Source organism: Hyaena hyaena, unplaced genomic scaffold (genome assembly GCF_003009895.1).
Source record: "Hyaena hyaena isolate Hyena2069 unplaced genomic scaffold, ASM300989v1 scaffold_94, whole genome shotgun sequence".
Taxonomy (NCBI): domain Eukaryota; kingdom Metazoa; phylum Chordata; class Mammalia; order Carnivora; family Hyaenidae; genus Hyaena; species Hyaena hyaena.
In genome coordinates this window covers 2,099,019-2,119,760 of record NW_024080726.1, presented here as the reverse complement: position 1 = coordinate 2,119,760, position 20,742 = coordinate 2,099,019, and the positions used below count along the sequence as shown (strand labels likewise).

Here is a 20,742-nt window from a genome sequence, read left to right as displayed (position 1 = left end):
ACGCCTCTGCCGGGGACCCCGTGGCCAGCCTCGCACAGAGCACACCCCGAATGCGCTCACCACCGAAGGAGCGTGGCCCTGGGGCCTGGCTCACGGGAGCACGACACCCTAAGTGACAGGCAGGGCCGGGCAGCAAGTCAGCAAACTACAGAGTTGTCTTCTGATTGAATCACAGACCGCCCAGGGCATGCTTCTCTTGCAAAATTCTGGGCTGCAAACACCGATGTGTGAGGTGGGGAGGCGGAGGGAGGGAGTTTATTTGATCTTCAGGTGAAAGGAGGCTTTATAAATAGGTCACCTTGTTCCATAGCCTGAATTTCATTCTTTCCCCATCTTGGGTCAAAACAATGGTTTTACTGTGCTGGGGTCACTCGGGACACACTGAGGGGGATTGGAGTTAACAGGAGGTGAGTGTGTGACTGCCACTCTCTCCCCGGTGGCCCTCCTGGGTGTGTGTGCCCTGCCTCCTCCCCCCCATCCATTTGTCACCCGTCACCTTGCTTGCGTCTCCATCGGAGCGTGTTCCTTCCGCCCATTTAACGGACTTTTCCTTAAACCGCAAAACAAAGGGATGATTCTTTTAGTAGAGAAGAGCTCCACGGCCGGCTGCTCCCAAAGTGGGTTTTTTTTTGGGGGGGGTGGGAGGTGGACCTGCAGAGTGACAGGCAGGTGCTGAGCGCGCTGTCCTGTCTGAGCCAAGAGTGGAAATTCTTGCCCCTCTCCGGTCTCTGCCCGCCGGGGGCCTCCCTCCTCGCCTGCCCTCCTCTGGGCACAGAGCTCTGCCGTGGGTTTCAGGTTTCCGGACAGAGTCGCTCTGTGCTGGTACGGGGCCCGCGGGGCCGGGAGCTACCCTGGTTTTACTGGGCAAATTAAAATTATGAAGTAGAAGCAGCGCAACTGGAAATCTTGGGAGAAATCGCTGTAGAAACAATGTGTCCCTTTGGGATGGCGTTCGGGCTGTACCAGTGATTCTCGCCCTCCTCCCGGCTCTGGACCCTCCCCGTGTGGCTTCCTGGGTGAATTAAGCCTTTATCCTGTGCTCGGTTTCAAAGTGACACACGTGGAGAGCCTTCAGGAATTACTTTGGGGAACAACTTCTTTGTGGAAGATTCGTTTTTGTGCGCTTCAGAATCATTTCGTGGGGCACCTGGGTGGCTCAGTCGGTTGAGCGTCTGACTTCGGCTCAGATCATGACCTCACAGTTCGTGGGTTTGGGCCCCGCATCGGGCTCTGTGCTGACAGCTCAGAGCCTGGAGCCTGTTTCAGATTCTGTGTCTCCCTCTCTCTCTGCCCCTCCCCTGCTCACACTGTCTCTCTCTCTCTCAAAAATATATTAAAAAAAAAAAAAGAAGAAGAAGAAGAATCATTTCGTTACCCAAGGAGTACATGCGTTACAAAAAAAAGCATTCGGTTCAGAAAGCATTCAAAGTGAACGCATCTTTCTTCCACCCCACCCTGCAGGGTTAGCCGTTGTGAAAGGTTTGGTGTTTATTCATTTTAGACCTTTCTCTGTGCCTGCCAACAGACAAACATGTGCAGATAGAATCTTAAATTCTGTTCTTACAGAAGCGGGATCACGTTCTGCATCGTGGTCTCCAGTTTACTTTTTAAGATGTGAGAGGATCACGTTATATTTCGGGGATGCCCGCGGTCCCAGGGGCTGCCTCCTCCTCGCCAAGGCAGGGGGTGTCGTGGGGCCGTGGGCGTCTCTGTCCACACGTCCCCGTGCGGGGCTCTCGGGCTCCTGGAAGAGTGGCTGGGGGGTGATTGCTGGGGGTGTGATGCCGGGATGGCAGCCGTCGCATGGCACCATGTGCCCAGATGCGTGTTGTGGACACACCCCCGTACCTGCGCGTGGCTGGCTTTCCCCAACGTTCTCTCTAGACCACCTCAGCCTTTTTAACCCTGTGCATCCCACGTGGCTCCCTGTCCCCACTCACGGATGACAGTCTGCCAGCCTCCCTTTAGTCTGCGATGCGTAGACTGAGAGCGTGGGGTGTCCAGCAACTGCTCTCCAGCTGCAGGCGCTGGGGGACACGGGTGCGGTGTGCACGCTTCCTCCGCGTCCAGAGAGAATCAGCCTGTACCTTTAGGTCATTAAAGGCTTGGGTTAAGATGGTGCCGTGGCCCAGGAATCAGACCCCCAAACAGTGCTCTGTGGGGATACACTTGACCCCTCCCGTCCTCTAGGGACCTGGGGCCCGATCTGGCTGTCCCTCGGCCTGAGGAAGCAGGAGGCTGTGGGAAGATCATCTACGTAGAGTCCGGGGCCCACCTGGAATTCCATTACGGACAGGTGGCCCTGACGGGTCTTGGAGCCGCATGCCTCCCCATCCCGTGGCAGCCGCGGGGTACACTCAGTGGGATGCTTTTGCCCATTAGAGGGTCTGAGAGACACCCCCTTGCGCAGTGAAACATGAACTGACTTCTGACCCATCGAAGATGATGTGTGTGTAGCATTAGTTGGGGAGAGTTGGGGGGTTTTCAGTGGAGGGAAAGGGGTCCCCCCAGGTCAAACCATAGGGCTTACTGGCATCTGATCTGACAGCAGACACCTGTCCTCTGGGCCCCACCCCCAACCCCCGCCCCTGGTCCCAGAGCCTTTAATCTCATCCACACGATTGTAAGTAAATGCAGAGTCTTAAAGCTCCTAAGGTGTGTTTGCTCATGTCCCTCTGTGTCCCTCTTCAGGGTAAGACAAGCCAGGTTACAGGCCCAGTGTCCCTGCCCCGTGGCTGTGATTCCTGCTTCCCTTCCACTGTGTGCTCCTCTCCTCCGCCTCCAGGCAGCCCTCCAGTGCAGGAGACAGACACAGCCATGTGCTTGGCTTCGATGTTGGGGGCGGGCCCTCCTCCCTTTGTCCCCAGGCATACTGGGACCAGTGCTGTGCCAGGCTGGTGAGTGGGAGGAGGGCCCGGCTGAGCTGTGAGCAGAGGGAAGTGGAGCGTGAAGAGCGAGGCCCAGGAGCACCCTCGGCCTCAGGGATGGCGCCACAGCCGCTCATCAATGTGGGCGAACTTGACCACGAGGCCCACCTGACAAGGGAGAAGTGCAGGGCAGTGCGGTGCGATGGGGTGGGCGGCTCGCCTGCGGTTCCAGGTGAGGAAGTGATCCACGCGGCGTTTCCTGAGCCCCACCCCCCGTGACTTGTCCCACATGGAGCCCCGCGCCAGCAACGGCTCTAGAACTTGACCCCACCTCAGGTGCAGATCTGTTAGGACTTGCACGCTCTCTGACCGTTGTGTAAAGAGGGCCCTTTCCCTCGCAGGCTTTTCAACCCACCCTTTTTCGGTTAGTTTTCTCCCTTGACTCTGTTTGATCTTTAATCTGATTTTACCTGTAGAAAAATAACGTTGCCAGGAGTTCCCAACCCAGAATGACTTGTCGCCTCCCCAGCCCCGGCAAGAATAGAGCTACGGTCAGAGCCCCTTTGAGCATATTTTACTTTGCTTCCGTTGAAATGCGCGTGCACACAGCTGTGTGTGTGTGTTTATAGGTCTGCGTGCATTCTTGCTCCCCTGCTGCATTTGTGCCCTGTGCTAATGTGTGTATGAGCTTTTATTTTATTATTATCAATTTATTTATTTTGATAGAGACAGAGATAGTGTGAGTGGGGGATGGGCAGAGAGAGAAAGAGAATCCCCAAGCAGGCTCTGCACTGCCGGCTGCAGAGCCCGATGCGGGACTTAAACTCATGAAACCGCAAGATCATGACCTGAGCCAAAACCAAGAGTCAGATCCTTAACCGACTGAGCCCCCCAGGCGCCCTGTGCGTATGAGCTTTGTGAACGAGAACTCCCGCAGAGAGAACGAAAGAGCCACAGCCCAGCACCGCGTGGACTTGCACGCCCTTCCCACTCATTAGCCCCGGAGGCTGCGTGTGACTGGTGGGTGGCGGCGGCAGCAGCTGACACTCCTGTGACAGCTTTAGGCCCTGAAAGGCCTGGTCATCTGCATTTGCCTCTCGGAAGGCAGGAAAGGGGACTGATCCCAGAGCTGTGGCCTGTGCTGCTTCTTCTGGTTCTGCCCTGAAGTTTGGGAGGACTCTCTCTTTGGCCCAGTATTTGCAGGAGCGTCACAGGCCAAACCAGTGCCTCTGTTACTCTGTCCCCTCCCCCGCACCCCAGCACCACGTCCGAGCATTTTGGAAATAGCGTCCGCAGTGTGCATGGGGGTTTAGAATGGAGGTCAGCAAACTGTGGCCTCTGGGCCAAATCTGGCCCCCTGTCTGGTTTTTTTGTCAATAAAGTTTTATTGGAACATAGCCATGCCCGTTCGTTTACATAATTATCTGAAAGGCCTAGAATATTTACCAGCTGGCTGCTCACAGAACATGTTTGACTTCACAGAGACATTAAATTTGATCTGCTCAACATTTCAGACACTTGGGTCTTGGCTCAAGACCAGTGCCCATCATAGGATTGAGTGCAGTGACCAAGAAGATGCATAACAGTGAACTTTGTTCAGTGTGCAGAGCACAGCCTGGAAAATAAAAATAACATAAAAGCAAAAGTGAAAATGCCAGTTGTAGCAGGTCCTCTCTGGAACGCTGCCTCAGTTGAATCTTAGCTAAGCTCGGGATACCCAGGGTTCCAGAAGCAAAAAGAGCCTCGGGAAGGCTAAGGGTGAGTCCTAGGCAGTGGCCCAAGGTGCGTGAGTCTCCCCCAGGATTGGAAGGCCCGGGGGCAGCACTGGTGGAGGAGAGCAAAGCAGGGAAGTGCACATGGCCTGGGGGGAAGAACCGTACTGGCTCCTGGAGACCCACGGAAGGGCCGATCTCTGTGGCCACATTTAAAACTGAAAGGAAGGGGGGGCAGTCGGATGGCTTCAGTGACTTTGCATGGCAAGGAGGTGGCTGGGTGTGGACAGCAGGTCTACGAGAAGGAAGCATCAGCTTTGACCATAGCCTGGACACGGGGTGGGGACAGGCAGGTGACAAGTGAGTCAAGGATGGCTCTAGGGTTGCTATGGTAGTTGACCACTTGGGGGTGGCTCTGAAGGCCAGAGCAGCAGCAGCAGCAGAGTGGGTGGGCCGTGTCCCCTGGACGGGAGCCACCCCTCTTCCTCCCAGAGACTCGCCCTGCTGTACGTCACATGGTCCAGGGACCCCCGAAAGGACCCTCCCTCTTGGATGGTTCCCTGGGTTGCTGGCCCAGGAGGGTAGGGGCTTAGCACAAGGGCCGTGCAGATGGACTTGCCTGGAACCGGGGACTCTCAGAGCTGGTCTCACCTACCTGACCAGCCACCGAGGTTATGCTGTCTTTTCTGTTGGCTCGTTCTGAGGCTGGACTGACTTTGTGGCCTCCAGATTCCTCCCCACGTACATCTGCCTCCCACCGCGGCACTCCGTCTTCAGCCGAGATGATGTGCGAGGGCCCTTGTCTGGCTCAGAGGTTGGCCGAGCTTGGCCAAGAATAGGGACCAGCTTATTCTCATAAAGTTTTATTGGCACTCAGAGCTGCTCGTTTATCGACGCACATCCCGGGCTGCTTTCAGGCCACAAGGCAGAGCTGTGCAGTTGGCAGAGGCTGCCTGGCCTCAAAGCCTGAAACTCTCTAGCCCTTTAAACGAGAAGTTTGCTGATCCCGGGTCATATGTATACAGGCCTCAGCTCACAGGCCTGGGAGCTCCCTTCCTCTCTCCCTTTCTTACCCCCCATCCCTTCCCCAGCTCCACCTTCCCCATTCTCCATTTCCACCCATTTCTCTCCAAAGAGCTTTCTTTTTTTTTTTTTTTTTTCCTGTTTATTTATTTGGAGAGAGAGGGAGAGAGAATCCCAAGCAGGCTCCGCGCTGCCAGTGAAGAGCCAACATGGGGCTCGAACTCACGAACTGTGAGATCATGACCTGAGCCAACACCAAGAGTCAGGATGCTTAAACCACCTGGGCCACCCAGATGCCCATCTCTCCAAGTGGTTTAAATTAATGTGTTGCAAGGACTTCTCCCCACCTTCCTCTCCCACGTGTCCTGCCCACCCAGTGTCGCCCCGACCCCCAGCCTCCTCCTGACTCCCCGACCTGGGCCCAGCCTGGGAATGCTGAGGTGCTGGGCTAGATCCCACCGAAGGGCAGTGGCCGCTGTGCTCCAGGAAGCAGTGAAATGAGCTCTCTGAGGACTGCTCCCTCCCGTCCTCCAGAGAGCTGACTTGGGTCCCCACCAGAGTCCTGCACAGAGAGGTCACGGGGCACCAGCCAGGGGGAGGTGCCCAGCAGGGATGTGATATGGGTACTCTGACTTGGAGAACTGCCCCGGACCCGCTCAGGGAAATACTCGGATGGAGCCTGGGGAGACATGGAAGAGGGGGGCAGTCAGGGAAGGCTGCAGCCTGGTGGCCCCCGATCTCTGCACTTACCAGGACCATGTTTGCACCCCGGAACTCTGGCTCTCTCCACCCCCACCCCCACACAGCCTGGCAAGCACCCGGGTGCCCCCTCTGGGGTCACAGGCGAGTCCTGGAGGTTTCAATGGATCTCAGGACTCAGTGGGCCTGAAAGCTTGAAATTGGCGATCTAGGACATCAGGTCACAATGTCCACTGAACTTTCCAGAGCCAGGGTGGTCCTCTAGGTGCAGAGGGACTCCTCTGCCCTATACCAGCTTTGCGCACTTTTGACACAAGAAGTCCTAGCTTGTCTCTGAAGAAATGACCATGCGTCAGGGTATGAACAAGCCTTCCATCCCGCACCAGAAAGAGGAGGGTGAGAAGCGTGGCGTGCTCGCTCAGATGCGGGAGGGGGGTCCAAGTGTTCCCGCACAGGGACGTTTATTCTGCCGAGAGCCAGCCTCCTAGAGGCCTGGCCGCCCTGAAGACGTGGTCCCAGGGGAAGGAGGCCCTTCCAGGTTAGCGGGGAGACCCTAGAGAGACAGCAGGGCCCACTGCAGACACCTCCCCACCTCCTAGCCCTGCTGGCCTCCAGGCACCCCACTGGGAGGCCCGTGGCCCCCTCTCCCAGATTCCCCCGCACGGTCCCTGCCCCCATCTCCCTGCCGATGCTCCATCACTCCCGTAGTGGAAGAGCTGGGGGCCGCCTGCAGAGGGGAACCCCCGGGAACCCCCTCCCCAGGCTCCTTTGGATTCTCTTCACCCCAGGCACCATGGCCTCTCCCGGCCCCTCCAGTTGCTCACTCAGTTGCATTTACTTAGCCAGGAGGCTGCTTCTCCCTTATCTGGTTGGCCCTAGGAGCCTGTCCCCCAGACCAGACAGCCAAGAGTCCCTTCCACGGGCCAAGGAGGTTTGTGATGACAGAAAGAAGCTTTTCTCGAGGGAGACTCTGGAAACCAGAGTGGGCATGCTCTTTTCCCTTCGCCAAGGCTGGACACCAAGGCCAGGAATGGGAAGGGGGGTCAGTCCGCCTCACGTATCAGACCCTCCTCCTTGGTCGTAGTCCTCGCGGTACAGCCAATGGAGAGGAGGGGACAGATGCAGAGAGGCCTCTCCTCCGACCCCATGGCCTGGTGAAGCCAGAGTGGGAGGAACAAGGTGTTTCGGAGTTGGGCCTCCTCCCCAGATGGGCTGTTGAAGGGTGTCGCTGGGGAAGAGTGACGGTCCTCGGGGCGCCTGGGTGGCTCAGTCGTTTAAACGTCCGACTTCGGCTCAGGTCATGATCTCATGGTTCGTGGGTTGAAGCCCCGCATCGGGCTCTGTGCTGACAGCTAGCTCAGAGCCTGGAGCCTGTTTCGGATTCTGTATCTCCCTGTCTCTCTGACCCTCCCCTGCTCACACTGTGTCTCTCTTCTTCTCTCAGAAATAAATAAAACATTAAAAAAAAAAAAAAAAAGAGTGACGGTACTCTCAGTGTTGGTCCAGAACTACCTGGGGATGGGGGGTGAGAGCCTTCATCCTCACCTGACCAGGGGCCATGAGAAGGGCGTCACTGGTGGCCGCGGCCCAGGAGGGACACGGGACTTGCTGGGGATGTCACTGCAGCCTCAGGGACCGGCAAGCCAGGAGGCCCCAAGTGGGCTTTCCGCCTGCACCGGGGTCCCCTTCCCTAGCAGGGACCCCTAGAAGCAACTGTGCTAGAAAAGAGGAGGGGCTGGGAAATGGAGTCTAGAAGCTTCAGCCACCTGGTCGGGGCTTCACTTTCCCTCCAGACAGCAGGGAAGAGACGTAGCTTCCCTTTGCTCTGCCCAAGGAAGATGCCCACCGCCCCGGGGCCAATTTCAGGACCCATGCCAACTTGGCCTTTTGCCCTGGGAAACGTGATAAGGTGTCTGGAGAGGGTCGTGTAGCCGACGCCATTGAGAGTGAGGCCTGGTCCCCGAGCCCAAGTTTCCCGGCCGACTGCTGGTAGACAGCCCCTCCCTGGCAGTGTAGCCGTGGGGCCAGAGCCCTGCATCTGAGGAGCTGGGAGCGCAGGGCCTGGGGTTGCTGGGACACGTCCCGGTTACCGCGTTCCCCTTCCTCCCGCACGCCCCGCTCACCCCGGTTCCTCTTTCCATCCATTAGGCACCACCGAGCGCCCCGCGGTCTGCAGAGGCCACCTGGAAACCTTCCCTGGGACTTCTGTCTGGGCCTCGTTGGAAAACTGGACAGGCGAGCCCGCGATTGATGAGTTTGCCTTGGGAGTCCGCGCAAAGGTGAAACCGAAGGCGAACATGGGTCAGAAGGTCACTGGGGGCATCAAGACTGTGGACATGCGGGACCCCACATACCGGCCCTTGAAGCAGGAGCTCCAGGGCCTCGACTACTGCAAGCCCACCCGCCTGGACCTGCTGCTGGACATGCCTCCCGTGCCCCACGACATCCAGCTGCTCCACTCATGGAACAACAATGACCGGTCGCTCAACGTCTTTGTGAAGGAGGACGACAAGCTGATCTTCCACCGGCATCCGGTGGCCCAGAGCACGGACGCCATCAGGGGCAAAGTCGGGTACACTCGTGGGCTGCACGTGTGGCAGATCACTTGGGCCATGAGGCAGCGGGGCACGCACGCCGTGGTGGGCGTGGCGACGGCGGACGCCCCCCTGCATTCCGTGGGGTACACAACCCTCGTGGGGAATAACCACGAGTCCTGGGGCTGGGACTTGGGGCGCAACCGGCTCTATCATGACGGCAAAAACCAGCCGAGCAAAACGTACCCGGCCTTTTTGGAGCCGGATGAGACATTTATTGTCCCCGACTCATTCCTCGTGGCCCTGGACATGGATGACGGGACCCTGAGCTTCATTGTGGACGGACAGTACATGGGAGTGGCTTTTCGAGGACTCAAGGGCAAAAAACTGTATCCTGTGGTGAGTGCCGTCTGGGGCCACTGTGAGATCCGCATGCGCTACTTGAATGGCCTCGACCGTAAGTGTCTTCTGTGCTGTCCGGTGTGGCAGCATTCCTGGATTCCTTGTGCCCCCGGGGTCCTGGCTGGGCCTGGCCAAAGTTCACAGTCATTGGAACTAAACTGCCTTTAGGTAGACATCCCAGCGTATTCAGATACTCAGAGGCCACTCTTGCCTTCCTCTGCTTACATGAAGAATTCTAGCAGGAGTCAGCCAGATTACCTGATAGCACCTCGTGGATGGATGAATGAGTGGATAGATGGATGGATGGATGGATGGATGGATGGATGGATGGATGAGTGGATAGATGGCGGGTGGGTGGGTGGATGGGTGGATGAGTGGATGGATGGGTGGATGGATGGATGAGTGGGTGAGTGGGTGGATGGATGGATGGATGGGTGAGTGGATGGGTGGATGGATGGATGGATGGATGGATGGATGGATGGATGGATGGATGGATAGAAGGATGAGTGGATGGTTCGATAGTTGGATGAATAGATGGATGTGTGGATGGATGGATGGATGCCTGCACAGATGCTCATTTTTTCCAGTTTTGATCTGCAGTTGGCCAAATTCTAGCACAGTAGCCAGGGTATTATTGAGCTGGGGTTTGCAGTCTTGGGGGTAGGAGGACCTCTTACAAAAATGAAAGCCAGTGTCCTCTCTTGCTCATTAGGCAGGTTTAGGGTCTCTCTCTTCTGGTGCTGGTGTCTTCTGAGCTGGTTCCTCTGGGGACAGAGTCCCCTGGAGGGGCTTGTTCAGTCAGGATGTCAGGCCTTTGGGGAGGACCATGTGGATTAGAAGCAGGCTGAATCAGCAGTGATTTCCACTGGTCCTTTGGAAAAGGCAGTGGCCTTTCTCAGACCACATGTGAGAATAGCCCACATGTGGCAACACTGTCATCCTAGTTTAGGGAGTGGAGAAGGTTCTATGGGTGGCTTTGTGGCTGGGACCCCATGGTGGCAGGAGGTCCCAGAGTTCCAGAACTGTCCATCCCCATGCTTGGCCCTCACTCTCTCCTGGGCCCCTTCTACCATCTGCAAACCCCACCCCTAAAAAGGGGGTGATACAGAAAGCTTTGCCCACCCATGTGCTGGCCATTTTTAAGGGGCAAGTTTGGCCTGGCACCCCAAGATCTAACCCCACCCCTTAGGCCGGGTGAGCAGTCAGGAAAGCCCCTGCTGGGGTCAGAAGCACAAATGCTTACCCTGCTCATGCTGCCTCCAGACCTTCAGCTTCTCCCATGCCCCTTCCCTACCTCAGCCTTGGAAGATACCAGAGAGAATATCCAGGGACACAAAGCAGAGGTAAGCTTTAAGCCTCCACCGCCCCTCTCTCCCTCGCTCCTTGCCCCTGGCTTTGGCTGGGTGATGGCAATGAACTCACCTGTGCAACCTGGTACCCCTAGGTCATGGGCTCCCAATAGGAGCAGTCAGGTGTTCGTCCAGCAGGTAACCTCCTCCCGGATGTTCTCTCAGACCCGGTCTAGGGAACTAGCAGAGCAAGTTCTGTGAGTCTGTCTCCACAGTAGAAAGTCTGCAGCCAAATCTGCCTGGGCCCGGATGGACAGGGACTGGCAGAATCTGGCACATCCTGCCCTGCACCTAGGATCTCGGGAGCTCTGGCCCTGGCGGAAGGGTGACCACAGCCCCAGGTCGTTCCATACCCACTCTGTGCAGCCAGATGGATGAATGAATTGCCTCCCCTCCTCCGTGTTGCCAGGTCACTGGGGCTCTTGGTCTCCACAGAGCAGTCCCGCCCCCATGCCCTCCAGGAAGAGGGCCATCCGTGTTGTGCGTTTTCAGGGTCCCACTGTCCCCACAGCCAGCTCTAACACAGGACGCAGACACCCCCCCCCCCCAGTGGCCCAGAGGGGACCAGCCTGTTCACCGTGGCAAGTCAGGGCACACTCAGCCAGAGCTAACCCTCTGTGGAGTCAGGGCGAGGCCCCAAAGTGTCCTGGAGGCCCAGACAGGCATCTTATAAATGGATGTCTTGTTAGCTCTGGGTCAGGTGGGACGTCGGACACTTCTGTGATCTTCTTGCTGGGGAAGTGTTCAAGGGTCGAGCGGAGTGGGGCACGGGCATGGCAATGCGTTGCTGAGAGCTACACTTGCCAACAGGGTCTTGGGTGGAGACTCCCAAGTACGAGGTGGCCGGAGCTCACCTGGGGTTCTCGTGATTAACGGTGAGGACACCTCCCTCCCCGGAAATGCGGTGCCGAAGCTGAAGCCAAGTGTGCCTCCCCCAGAGGCAGCAAAGACCATCCCGGGGGCATCCAGGCCGCAGCGACGGAAGGGTTCACTTGAGAGGCAGTCGGACTAGGAGACAGGAGGCCAGGCGTCAAGTCCGCCTCCGTGAAGGCAGCATCAGGGAAGTTCAAAGGCAAGAGGAAGAGGTCTGGGTAAAAAGTTGGGTTGGCTCGTGAGTCTGCAGCTGCGATCGGTCCCCTGAACTCTTTGGTTACCGGGTTGCGGTGCCGAGCAATACCGGGGCGCCCTTCCCTCTCGACTTCCACAGTCCCAGTCCATTGTGCATGGGCCCCGTTCTGCACACCCAGCTGAGTTTGGAGGATACAGATAGGAAAACCCGTGAGGCTGGTGTAGCACCAGCAGCCAGACACACCCACAGAATAGGGTAAATGGCAGCCTCACCCGCACACCCACTCCTCGGTTCTGTACCGGGAGCACCTCGTGCCCCAGAAGGACCACTCTGGCTGCTGCACAAAAGTGAACCGTGGGGGCAAGAGTGGCCGCTGGGAGGCAGGGAGGAGCCGTGACATGTCCAGGGGAGAGGTGACCGGCGCTGGGGCCAGGGTGGGGAGCGTAAGCTTGAGACGCTAGACGCACACAGAGGTGGCTCTGTCTGAAGACAAGGTGGGTGTGACAGTCACCCATGGCTGTGACGGTGTGTGAAGCTGAGATCCCTGGATGAGCTCGCCTAGGGAGGGAGCAGGCAGGGCTGAGGCCGGGCCCTGGGGCGTGTCGATGTTTCGGGGTCAGGTGGACAGAGGGGAGAGGAGGCGGAGCGGCCATGGGGCTTGAGGGGAGAGCAGTTTCCTGGACAACAAGTGAAGAAAGGACTTTAGGAAGGACGAGGAGATGCCAGGTCCGGTACGGTGATGGCTGAGAGTCGTCCATCAGCTTCAGCAACAAGGCCATCCCTGGTGACCTTGATGGAAGTCGTTAGGGTTGGGGTGGGGGGAGGGTCAGAAGAGGAACAGGCAGGGTGGTATGTCCGATGGGTGCTTCAACCACCAGAATGTAATCTCACACAGTTCCGGAGGCCAGATGTCCAAAATCGAGGTGCCCAGGGTTGGGTCCTCTGAAGAGCGCCCTTCCCAGGCCTCCCTCCTGGCTTCGTCTGGTTGATGACTGTCCTCACTGTGGACACATTCCTCCGTCTCTGCCTCCATCACCACATGGCCCCCTATGTCTCTCCTCATCTTATTGGCCCACCAGCCATTGGATTCAGGGCCCACCCTATTCCAGCACGACCTTACCTTAGCTAATTACATCTGCAAAATGCTGTATCCAAGAGGGCCATGTTCTGAGGATCCAGGTGGTTCTGAACTTAGAGCAGGGTGGGGGGCACTCTTCTCACTGTAGATGTGGAGGTAGAAATTCTAGATCGTTCCCAGGAGACCTCCGTGCTACCTGCCACCTGAGGGGAAGGTGAGACGGCACTGAGATGGGGTGCTCTTTGGGTGAGGTCAAAGGGCGCCTAAGTCTTCTACCAGGAGGGTATGCTTTACCGTCCGAGGCAGCTGAGGACGGGGGACTGTCATGGCAGCCCGGGTCCCTGGTCCGTGGTGGGAGCAGAGCGTGACGGGCAGCAGGCAGGCCTGGCCAGATACATCTTGTCAGGGTCACATACAACCTCTGGGGCGGTCTGACCTGTTCATCTGGGAAGTTGTCTGTGCCCTCCCTCCCCACCCCTCCCCACCCCAGCCACCCGGCCCTGACCTCAGCAGGGAGCAGCGAGCGGTTTGCGGAGCCGGTCAGCCAAAGTTGCTGCTGTGCTCGCTGCTGCTCTCCCAGCCTCCTGCCCCTGCGTGACCTCCCCGCTGTCCAGCCGCCTCTGACCACAGCCCACTTGTTCTGACTCCTTGAGCCTTGAGACCTTCTGGGGCTGACGCAGCCAGAGGGGCTGTGGTCTCACCTTCCTCTTTCCTGGGGCGAAGGGGTGGAGCTGGACATTGTACTGGGGAGACATGGCCCAGCTTGGGCTGCCTGGTCCCCCGACTCCCCCACCTGGAGACGCAGAAAGAAAAGAACTCCTTGCAAGCCTCAGACTGGCCGTCACCCGAGGGAGAGACCCTGCCCCATGGGCCCTCCCCACTCCCACTGCTTGTAACAGCGTCTCCCACTAAGGAAGCATTTTCCCTGTGGTTCGGCATTTGCAAACTCCCTTCCATAGCTCCCAGACAATTCAAATTGGTGAGGTCTGTCCTGATTGTGGTTTGGAGGCAGCTCAGCTCTTTTCCTTAGGAGCCTTTTGACTGGGCCACCTCTTCCTGGTGTCCTCCTAGCCTCCCGGGATGCCCTCCCGGGGCGCCCCACCCGCTGGTGGCTCCCTCCTGCACCCCCATCCCAACTGGGCTCCGGGGAGGTGCCCTGGTCAAGGATCCTGATCACCCAACCTGGAAGGCTTTCCTTCTGGGGGGGAGAGGCCACTTGGGAGGGAAGGGTTTGTTCTAGAACCCCTGGCCCTCCTAGAGGCTGGCCACATGAAGACATCAGGCTCTCAGAGTCGGGGGAGCGGGCAACCAAAGGTGCCTCATTCCCAGCCACGTGTCAGCCTTCTTCCCTGGTTGCCAAGGACAAGGGGCCGGTGTTTTGTTTTGCTTCTGTTCGGTAAGACCTGCTCCCTGTTAAGGAGAAATGCACACCTGCCCTGGGATGGCCATCGTCCAGCCATGACTTTCTAGAATCCATCTCACAGAGCATTCCCACCATTAGCTGCTTGCTAACGGTCACCGGAGCGGCAGAGGCGTCGGGTGGGAAGGGGAATGCGGCTGAATCAGGGGCACTTCCTGGCACATCTGTCCTTGACCTCCCACACCCACAGCTCATTCATTTAGCCCGTGAACTGTCACAGCCCCTGGGCTCTGGAGGCGTGAGCTGGGCAGCAGGAGAGCCCCCGGCCGCCGTGCTGGGCCGTGCATGTTCAGATAGGCCACCAGGTAAACATTTCTCCTAGAAATGTGGAAGCCGGCGCATAGACCATCCAGTTCCTCAACCTTCTGCTCCCGTAAATAGCACCCAACTCACTTCCCGCTCAGTGCCCGCCCCTCCCGTTCATACAAACTATGTAAAGTTTATGACGAGACCTCAGCGTCCCGGGGATGCGCAGAGCGGCCAAGGCACCTTGCTCGGGCCGTCAAATAAGTAAACTCTTGCCTTCCCTGCTTGGGAGCTTCCCCGGTAGAACTTGAGTGGGTACCTGACTTTGTTGGGTGGAGCTGGTACAGAGTCTGGAGGCCTTCCTGGGTTCCGTCAGCGACCAACTGAAATCAAGATGGACATTTTCCATGGTCTGGTGCCCACGTCTGTTTCTGTGGCCAGTGCACTCGTGGTCTGTGCCCAGCCATTGGAAAGCCATCAGACCGTGGCCCTATACATCATCGTTGACCTCACGTAAGACCCAGGGGGGAGTGACCCGTTTGTGCACTCGCGGCCCCCAAGGGCAGACCCATCCACGGGATGCTGGGATGACCGATCATATGTTTGGCTCGTCACGCGTCACTGCCTCTGTCAGCCGCTACTGCTGCAGCTCAGCCTGCAGATCGGGCCGAAGGACACGTCCCTTCCGGTTTCACAGCTCCTCCATTCAGTGTGGTCCAAAGATGGGCCGGCCGAGGAGGCTCCCCAGCGTCACTTTCGGTGGGGGTAGGAGGAGGTGGACGTAGGCCCTCGGCCCCCTGGGTTCTACTGCAGGGGGCCACCTGGACCTTCCTCCTCACGTGGGCCTACAGCAAGCCAGACTGCAGAGCAGGCCGGGCCTGGGTGTATTTTCACCTTCTAGCCCTCGGCTCTCACCCCCTGAGCCCGCTGCCCCCGTGCCAGCCGCAGGACACGTGCCCCGCAGCCACGGCCGCCGCGGGTGCTGGGATGTTAACGTCAGGTAGGCTGTCACCGAAAATAAGGCTCTGCTGTTAAGACACATTTCTCAGTGATGGTCCCCGTGGGATGCCGTGGACACCGTGAAGCTAAGAGGGTGTGGTGGGAACGCCCTCCATCTTCCCTCCGCAGCCCTGCATGGCCCTCTGGCCACATTCAAGGGCTCTTAATACTTTCTCAAGGACCTTCAGCCACCAGGGGAAGCCCCTTGGCCTCCCCATGGGGCTGAGCCGCATCCTGGAGGGAGAAGGGCTGGCCCGATGGGGGCAGGGGGAGAGAGCTCCTGAGTGGAGGAGAGCAAGGGCCACCGAAATCCCCCAGTCGGTCCACGGAAGGGCCCCTCGGCGCGTCCAGGGGAAGAGCCACCGGGAGACATTTGTGGCCGTCAGAATCTCAGCTGGAGGAGACTCTGGGAAGCATCTGGTCTGGATTGCAGATGGGGAAACTGAGGCCCAGGCCGAGGGAGTGGTCTACTCGAGGTCAGGCTGCCGTGTAGGGCAGAAGTGAGGAGCCAGATGTGAGGCCACTGGCACGGGATGGACAGGGGGACTCCAGGCCCTGTGGGCTTGCAGGCGGGAGAAACCGGCCCTGCTCCCTGGGGAGCCTGGGTTGCTTGACCCCCAAATGGCGGGAGATCATTTACTGCATTTTCCTGCCTCCAGGCAGGGCTCCGCGTAATCATCCTGCGCCGTCCAGGAACGGACAAAGCTTTTCATGAAAAACGCTTACCATAGTCCCTTCTCCCGCCGAGCTGCGGCTGGCCACCCGTGGGAGTCGCTTGTCTTCGAGCCAGGAGTTTAGTAAATGTCTTATCGAGCCCAAGACTTACTCTCATTTTAATAACAGCTCTATTGCCGTGTAATCCACGGGCTGTCCAGATCCCACATGTCGAGCGTAGGAGTCCGTGGTCTGGTACGTTCACGGTTGTGCAGTCGTCACTGTGATCGGTTCTAGAACACTTCCATCTCCCCGAAGGGAACCCGTACTCATCAACAGTCACCCCCAGACTCCCCCAGCGCCTCCGGAAGTAGGGTTTGCTCTTCAACACTTGGGTTTTTTTAACGTTCTTTTTCATAATCTGAGACACAGTCACGGACGTCGGAGAGCTGTGATCCACTTCTCATTGGGGGAAGGGGCTCTCACGGGAAATGCAGGGCTTTCTCAGTTGTTTTGGTCACAGAGGAGTCTTGGTGTCAAGGGGAGACCCTGGATGGAGCCCGGATGCGGTCGCTTCGGCTCTTCCCACGTCGGGGACGCCATGGGCCGGCCCTGAGCACCTCCAAGTGGGCTCACCTGCACCTTCACCTTGCTTCCGGGAGGAGAGCCAGGAAGAGTCATTTCCGGGGAGGCAGGGAGAGCGAGGCCCACTGTGCCCCCGGCCGCCTCCAGGACCTGGCAGCGAGCGACTGTCACACACCTTCTGGAGCACACAGGCTTCCCCTGGGAAGACAGGTCCCGGGCTGTCTGGGGACACAGGACAGAAGTGCTCCTTCAGGCTGTAGCCAGAGGTCCCTCTCAAATCCGGGTGCCTGAGGCAGCACTGCCGCGAGCCCCTGCCTCAGTTTCCCTGGCAGCCAGCTGAGATGCCCTGGCGGTGGCTGGGGCAGTCGTGGGGTCCCGACTGTGGAAGCTGGGCTCTGGGCTGACGTTCCCGCTCTGCCTTGCCAGGGCTCTCAGCTCCACTCTGTCGGGCGGAAGGAAGAGCTAGGACCGAGGCTTTCTGTAGACACTGCGTCTACAGGCTGGGGTGGCTGGGCCTCCTGTAGCGTGTCTCCTCGGGCCAGCGTTTCTTACATCTTACATGGTCTGCTGCCTAAGGATGTGGTTGTTGAGCCTGGATGGCCTGGCTTTGAACCCCAGACTGTAACCTGGCATGTTAGGCCCCCCTGCTTCGGTGCCTTCAGCAGTGAGCAGGGGATGGCTGCAGGACCCACGAGCGTGGGGCTCACCTAGAATATTCTCTTCCTGAACGCCTGCATGGGGTCTGGGGCCGGGGCACGTGTGGGGAAGGGCTGGCTTCCGTGTGCCCAGACAGTCACGCAGTGAAGGCTACTGCTCGTCCAGTGGGTCAGAGCAGGGAGGGCCTGGGTTCTGACCCCGCTGCATCTCCCACCAGCACCGTGACCTGCGCCGAGTTATTTGGACTCTCTATCCCTCAGTGTCCTCATCTGTAAAATGGGGCTGATGGTAATGATGCGTCCCTGTGTGCTTGTTAAGCCCCTCATAGCAAACCATAATAAACCATTAGGGGAGGGGTGCCTGGGTGGCTCCGTTGGTTAAGCATCTGATTCTTGATCTCAGCTCAGGGCACGATCTCATGCTTCATGAGATTGAGCCCCACATCAGGCTCCACAATGATGACACAGAGCCTGCTTGAAATTCTCTCTCCTCCCTCTCTCTCTGCCCCTCCCCCACTTGCCCTCTCTCTGTCTCCTTCTCAAAATAGATAAACTTAAAAAAAAAAAAAAGAACCAAAGTATCGGGCTGCGTCTAAAACATAAAAATAAATAATAAACCCTTAAGGGAGATGGTGTCGGTGGAGGGGTCACCAAGGCAGCCGCCCAGGCAGGTTCTCCGTGTCAGCTATTAACGGTTGACTTAAGATGTAGAATGGTCTCATCACGAACTAACATGATAGCACTGCCATCGTCCTGAGCACCGTTCGTTCCGGAGCCTTCCGGAGCCTTCCAGAGCTGCACTAACCTGCTGTCCTCGCTCTGTCCCCGCAGCCGAGCCCCTGCCACTCATGGATCTCTGTCGCCGCTCCGTGCGCCTGGCCCTGGGGAAGGAGCGTCTGGGCGAGATCCACGCGCTGCCGCTGCCCGCCTCCCTCAAGGCTTACCTCCTCTACCAGTGACGTTCTAGCCCCGCGTCGCCAGCACCGCAGCCGCCTGGCACCGCCTCACCGAGCTGCCGCCTGGCATCTGGCCGCGGGAGGAAGTCCCTGCTCTTCCTCTTCGTCCTCCTGGTCCCCTTGCCGGACACGGACTGCTCGAGCCGGGCTCCTCTGTCCCCGTCCTGACGTTGGCAGAAGCCCCCTGCATGCCGTAGGAGGTCCCTCTTTGGAAAAGGACACTTAGAACAGACTCCCAGGAAGCCCTGCGCTGAGCTCTGATCTGCCCTCGGGGTGGCGTGGGGCACCCCCACCACCCACTGGGTCCCAGTGCCAAGCGCAGATCCCAGGGCTGCTGACAGGTGCTCGGATGAGGGCTGGCGCTGAGGCCGGTGGGCCGTGCCACGGCAGACAACGCTCAGGGCGTCAGAAACTCCCCACGGACACCGAGGCAGACGCATGCCAAGACTGGACCTTCCGCCGGCACCTGAGCGCCCAGCATCAGCTCCGGCCGTCGGTCCCTCGGTAACCCTGTATTTATTCTTTTAACAATAACAGAAGCCATTTATTTATTCCACTTAGAAAGGAAACCTTGTTCCAGTACCTTCTCTCTGGAGTGTCCTGTTGCGTTTCTCCCACCTGCCCCTCCCTGGGATATGTGTGTACCTCACCCGCCCCTCTCGTCGGGCTGTGTCTGTGGTGTGTCCTCACCTGGGCATGGGGGTGTCTCTGGGGCTTTGGAGCCACAGTTTCCGGGGGGGCTCTGCTCCAAGTTCCCGAGCACGCCCTGCAGGGAACATTAGCCTCACGTGCACTATGAGAATCTCGGGGGACCCGTCCGCAAGGGCTGTGGCAGCTCCCTGTGTCTGTCCAGCTAGCCACTCACCGCTCGGCCTCGTACATCTTGCACGTGGTTTTATTTCTTCAGTCTTCTGGGGGAGGGCGGTGCTGCTTCTGCTTTTCCTTTCCTAGCTGAGATTTCCCACGTGCGTCCTCAGTGGCTCTGGCCCTCCCAGAGCCGGAACCAGGAAGGGAGGCTGAGTGGATCTCCTTCCCCAGAGAAACCAAGGGCAGAAACCTGGGGAGACCTCGGTGAGGTCGTGCCCCGCCCCCCCTCCCCGGAAGCCAGCACAGGCCCCCACTTAGTGCCCCTCTCTGGACTCTGCGCCCAAGTGGAACAGTCTCAGCTCATCACGACCCCCCAGAGCCACACGAGGTGCAGGGCGGGGCGGGACGGGGCAGCCAGCAGAGGAGGGTCACTAGTGCCCTGCCACAGCCCCCCCACGTAGCAGCCCCCGGCCCCTGCCACCGCGTTCACCGCCTTCTATCTCAAAGTCAATGCTCTTACAATCAGACTTCTGTTCATTTCTGTACAGGTACAATAGATGACTTTATTTGTTTAAATGTTTAATATATATACATATATATTTGTCTTTAAGAATTATGTTTTAAACAGCTGCTGTAGGGTACCTTTAAAAAAAAAAAAGTCTTCCAACGGAGTATTTTTTTAAAGCACAAAATTGGTACCAAGTCTGGGTGAGGAATGTAAATTACCCCCTTATTATTTTGGGTTTTTTTCCAAGGGCAGGGGGAGGGGGGAGGAAACCTTACCTGGAAGGCTTTTAAAGACTTTTCCTCACTCCCATTTCGAGGTGGGTCATGTTCTCACGAATGTTGCACACAAGAGAGTTTTACTTCTGCAGAGCCCAGCCTCGCCGCCTGGACCCAGCTGTCCCCCACCGGCGCTGGATGAACTGCGGACTCTTCGTCATTTCTCTGCACCTCTGTCCCCGGCTTTCCAAACCCCTGCCCCACCCTTCTTTCCTCCCAGCCTAGAACCTTGTGACCTGTACAGTTTTGAAACTCCTGTTCTATTTTATGATGGTTAATAATAGTCAGTAACCTAATAAAGGAAAGTTTATTAAAATACAGAGCCACGTTTGAGTCCCTCTCTGTGCCTCGGGGGAAGCGTAAGGGGTTGTGGCCAGGCCCTCCCTGCACACGTACAGTTCTCAGTAGATGCTAAGGTAATCCCCAGGACCCTTTGGCAGAGGGTGGGATGCCCACCAGGGCCCCAGTGAGGAGGAGAGTCCTAGAGAGGTGATCCTAGAAAGTCCTCAACCCTTCTCAGGAGTCTGTGAGCCTGCGGCCCAGACCAAGACTTTCTGCGCCTGATAGAAAGGATTCTGCTCCTCAGGGAGAGCCTCTAGCTCATCCGAGTCCTACACTGAGTTGACACCGTGGGCTTTGTAAGGGGCAGGATGTGAGCCCAGGCTCTGCACGCTCCCCTTTGTCCCCCGGTGCCCAGCGTTCATGATGCCGATGAACCTTCTCTGAGAACCTGTCCTGCGGGCTGCTGAGCGCGGGGCACCCCCCTCATCCCCTAGCAGAGAAGACAGGAGATTCAGGCTTATTCAGAGGATCGGCGAGGGATCCGTGAATACTCAAGAAACTGACTAGATAGGATCACATGTCCTGACTGGTTTCCAAAGATTTGGCAAGAAAGCATTTCAG

At 58.0% G+C, this 20,742-nt stretch overlaps 1 protein-coding gene across 2 annotated transcripts in view; it reads left to right on the top strand.

Moving 5' to 3' along the window:
- SPSB1 (splA/ryanodine receptor domain and SOCS box containing 1) overlaps positions 1–20,161 on the top strand; it is a 68,226-nt gene extending 48,065 nt beyond the window's left edge. For both annotated transcript variants that reach the window (XM_039235029.1, XM_039235030.1), the window contains 2 exons: positions 8,450–9,292; positions 18,125–20,161. In XM_039235029.1, the coding sequence (XP_039090960.1) occupies positions 8,450–9,292; positions 18,125–18,252 (971 nt within the window). In that variant the 3' untranslated portion in view covers positions 18,253–20,161. The remainder of the gene's footprint in view (positions 1–8,449; positions 9,293–18,124) is intronic.
- The last annotated feature ends 581 nt before the right edge of the window (positions 20,162–20,742 follow it).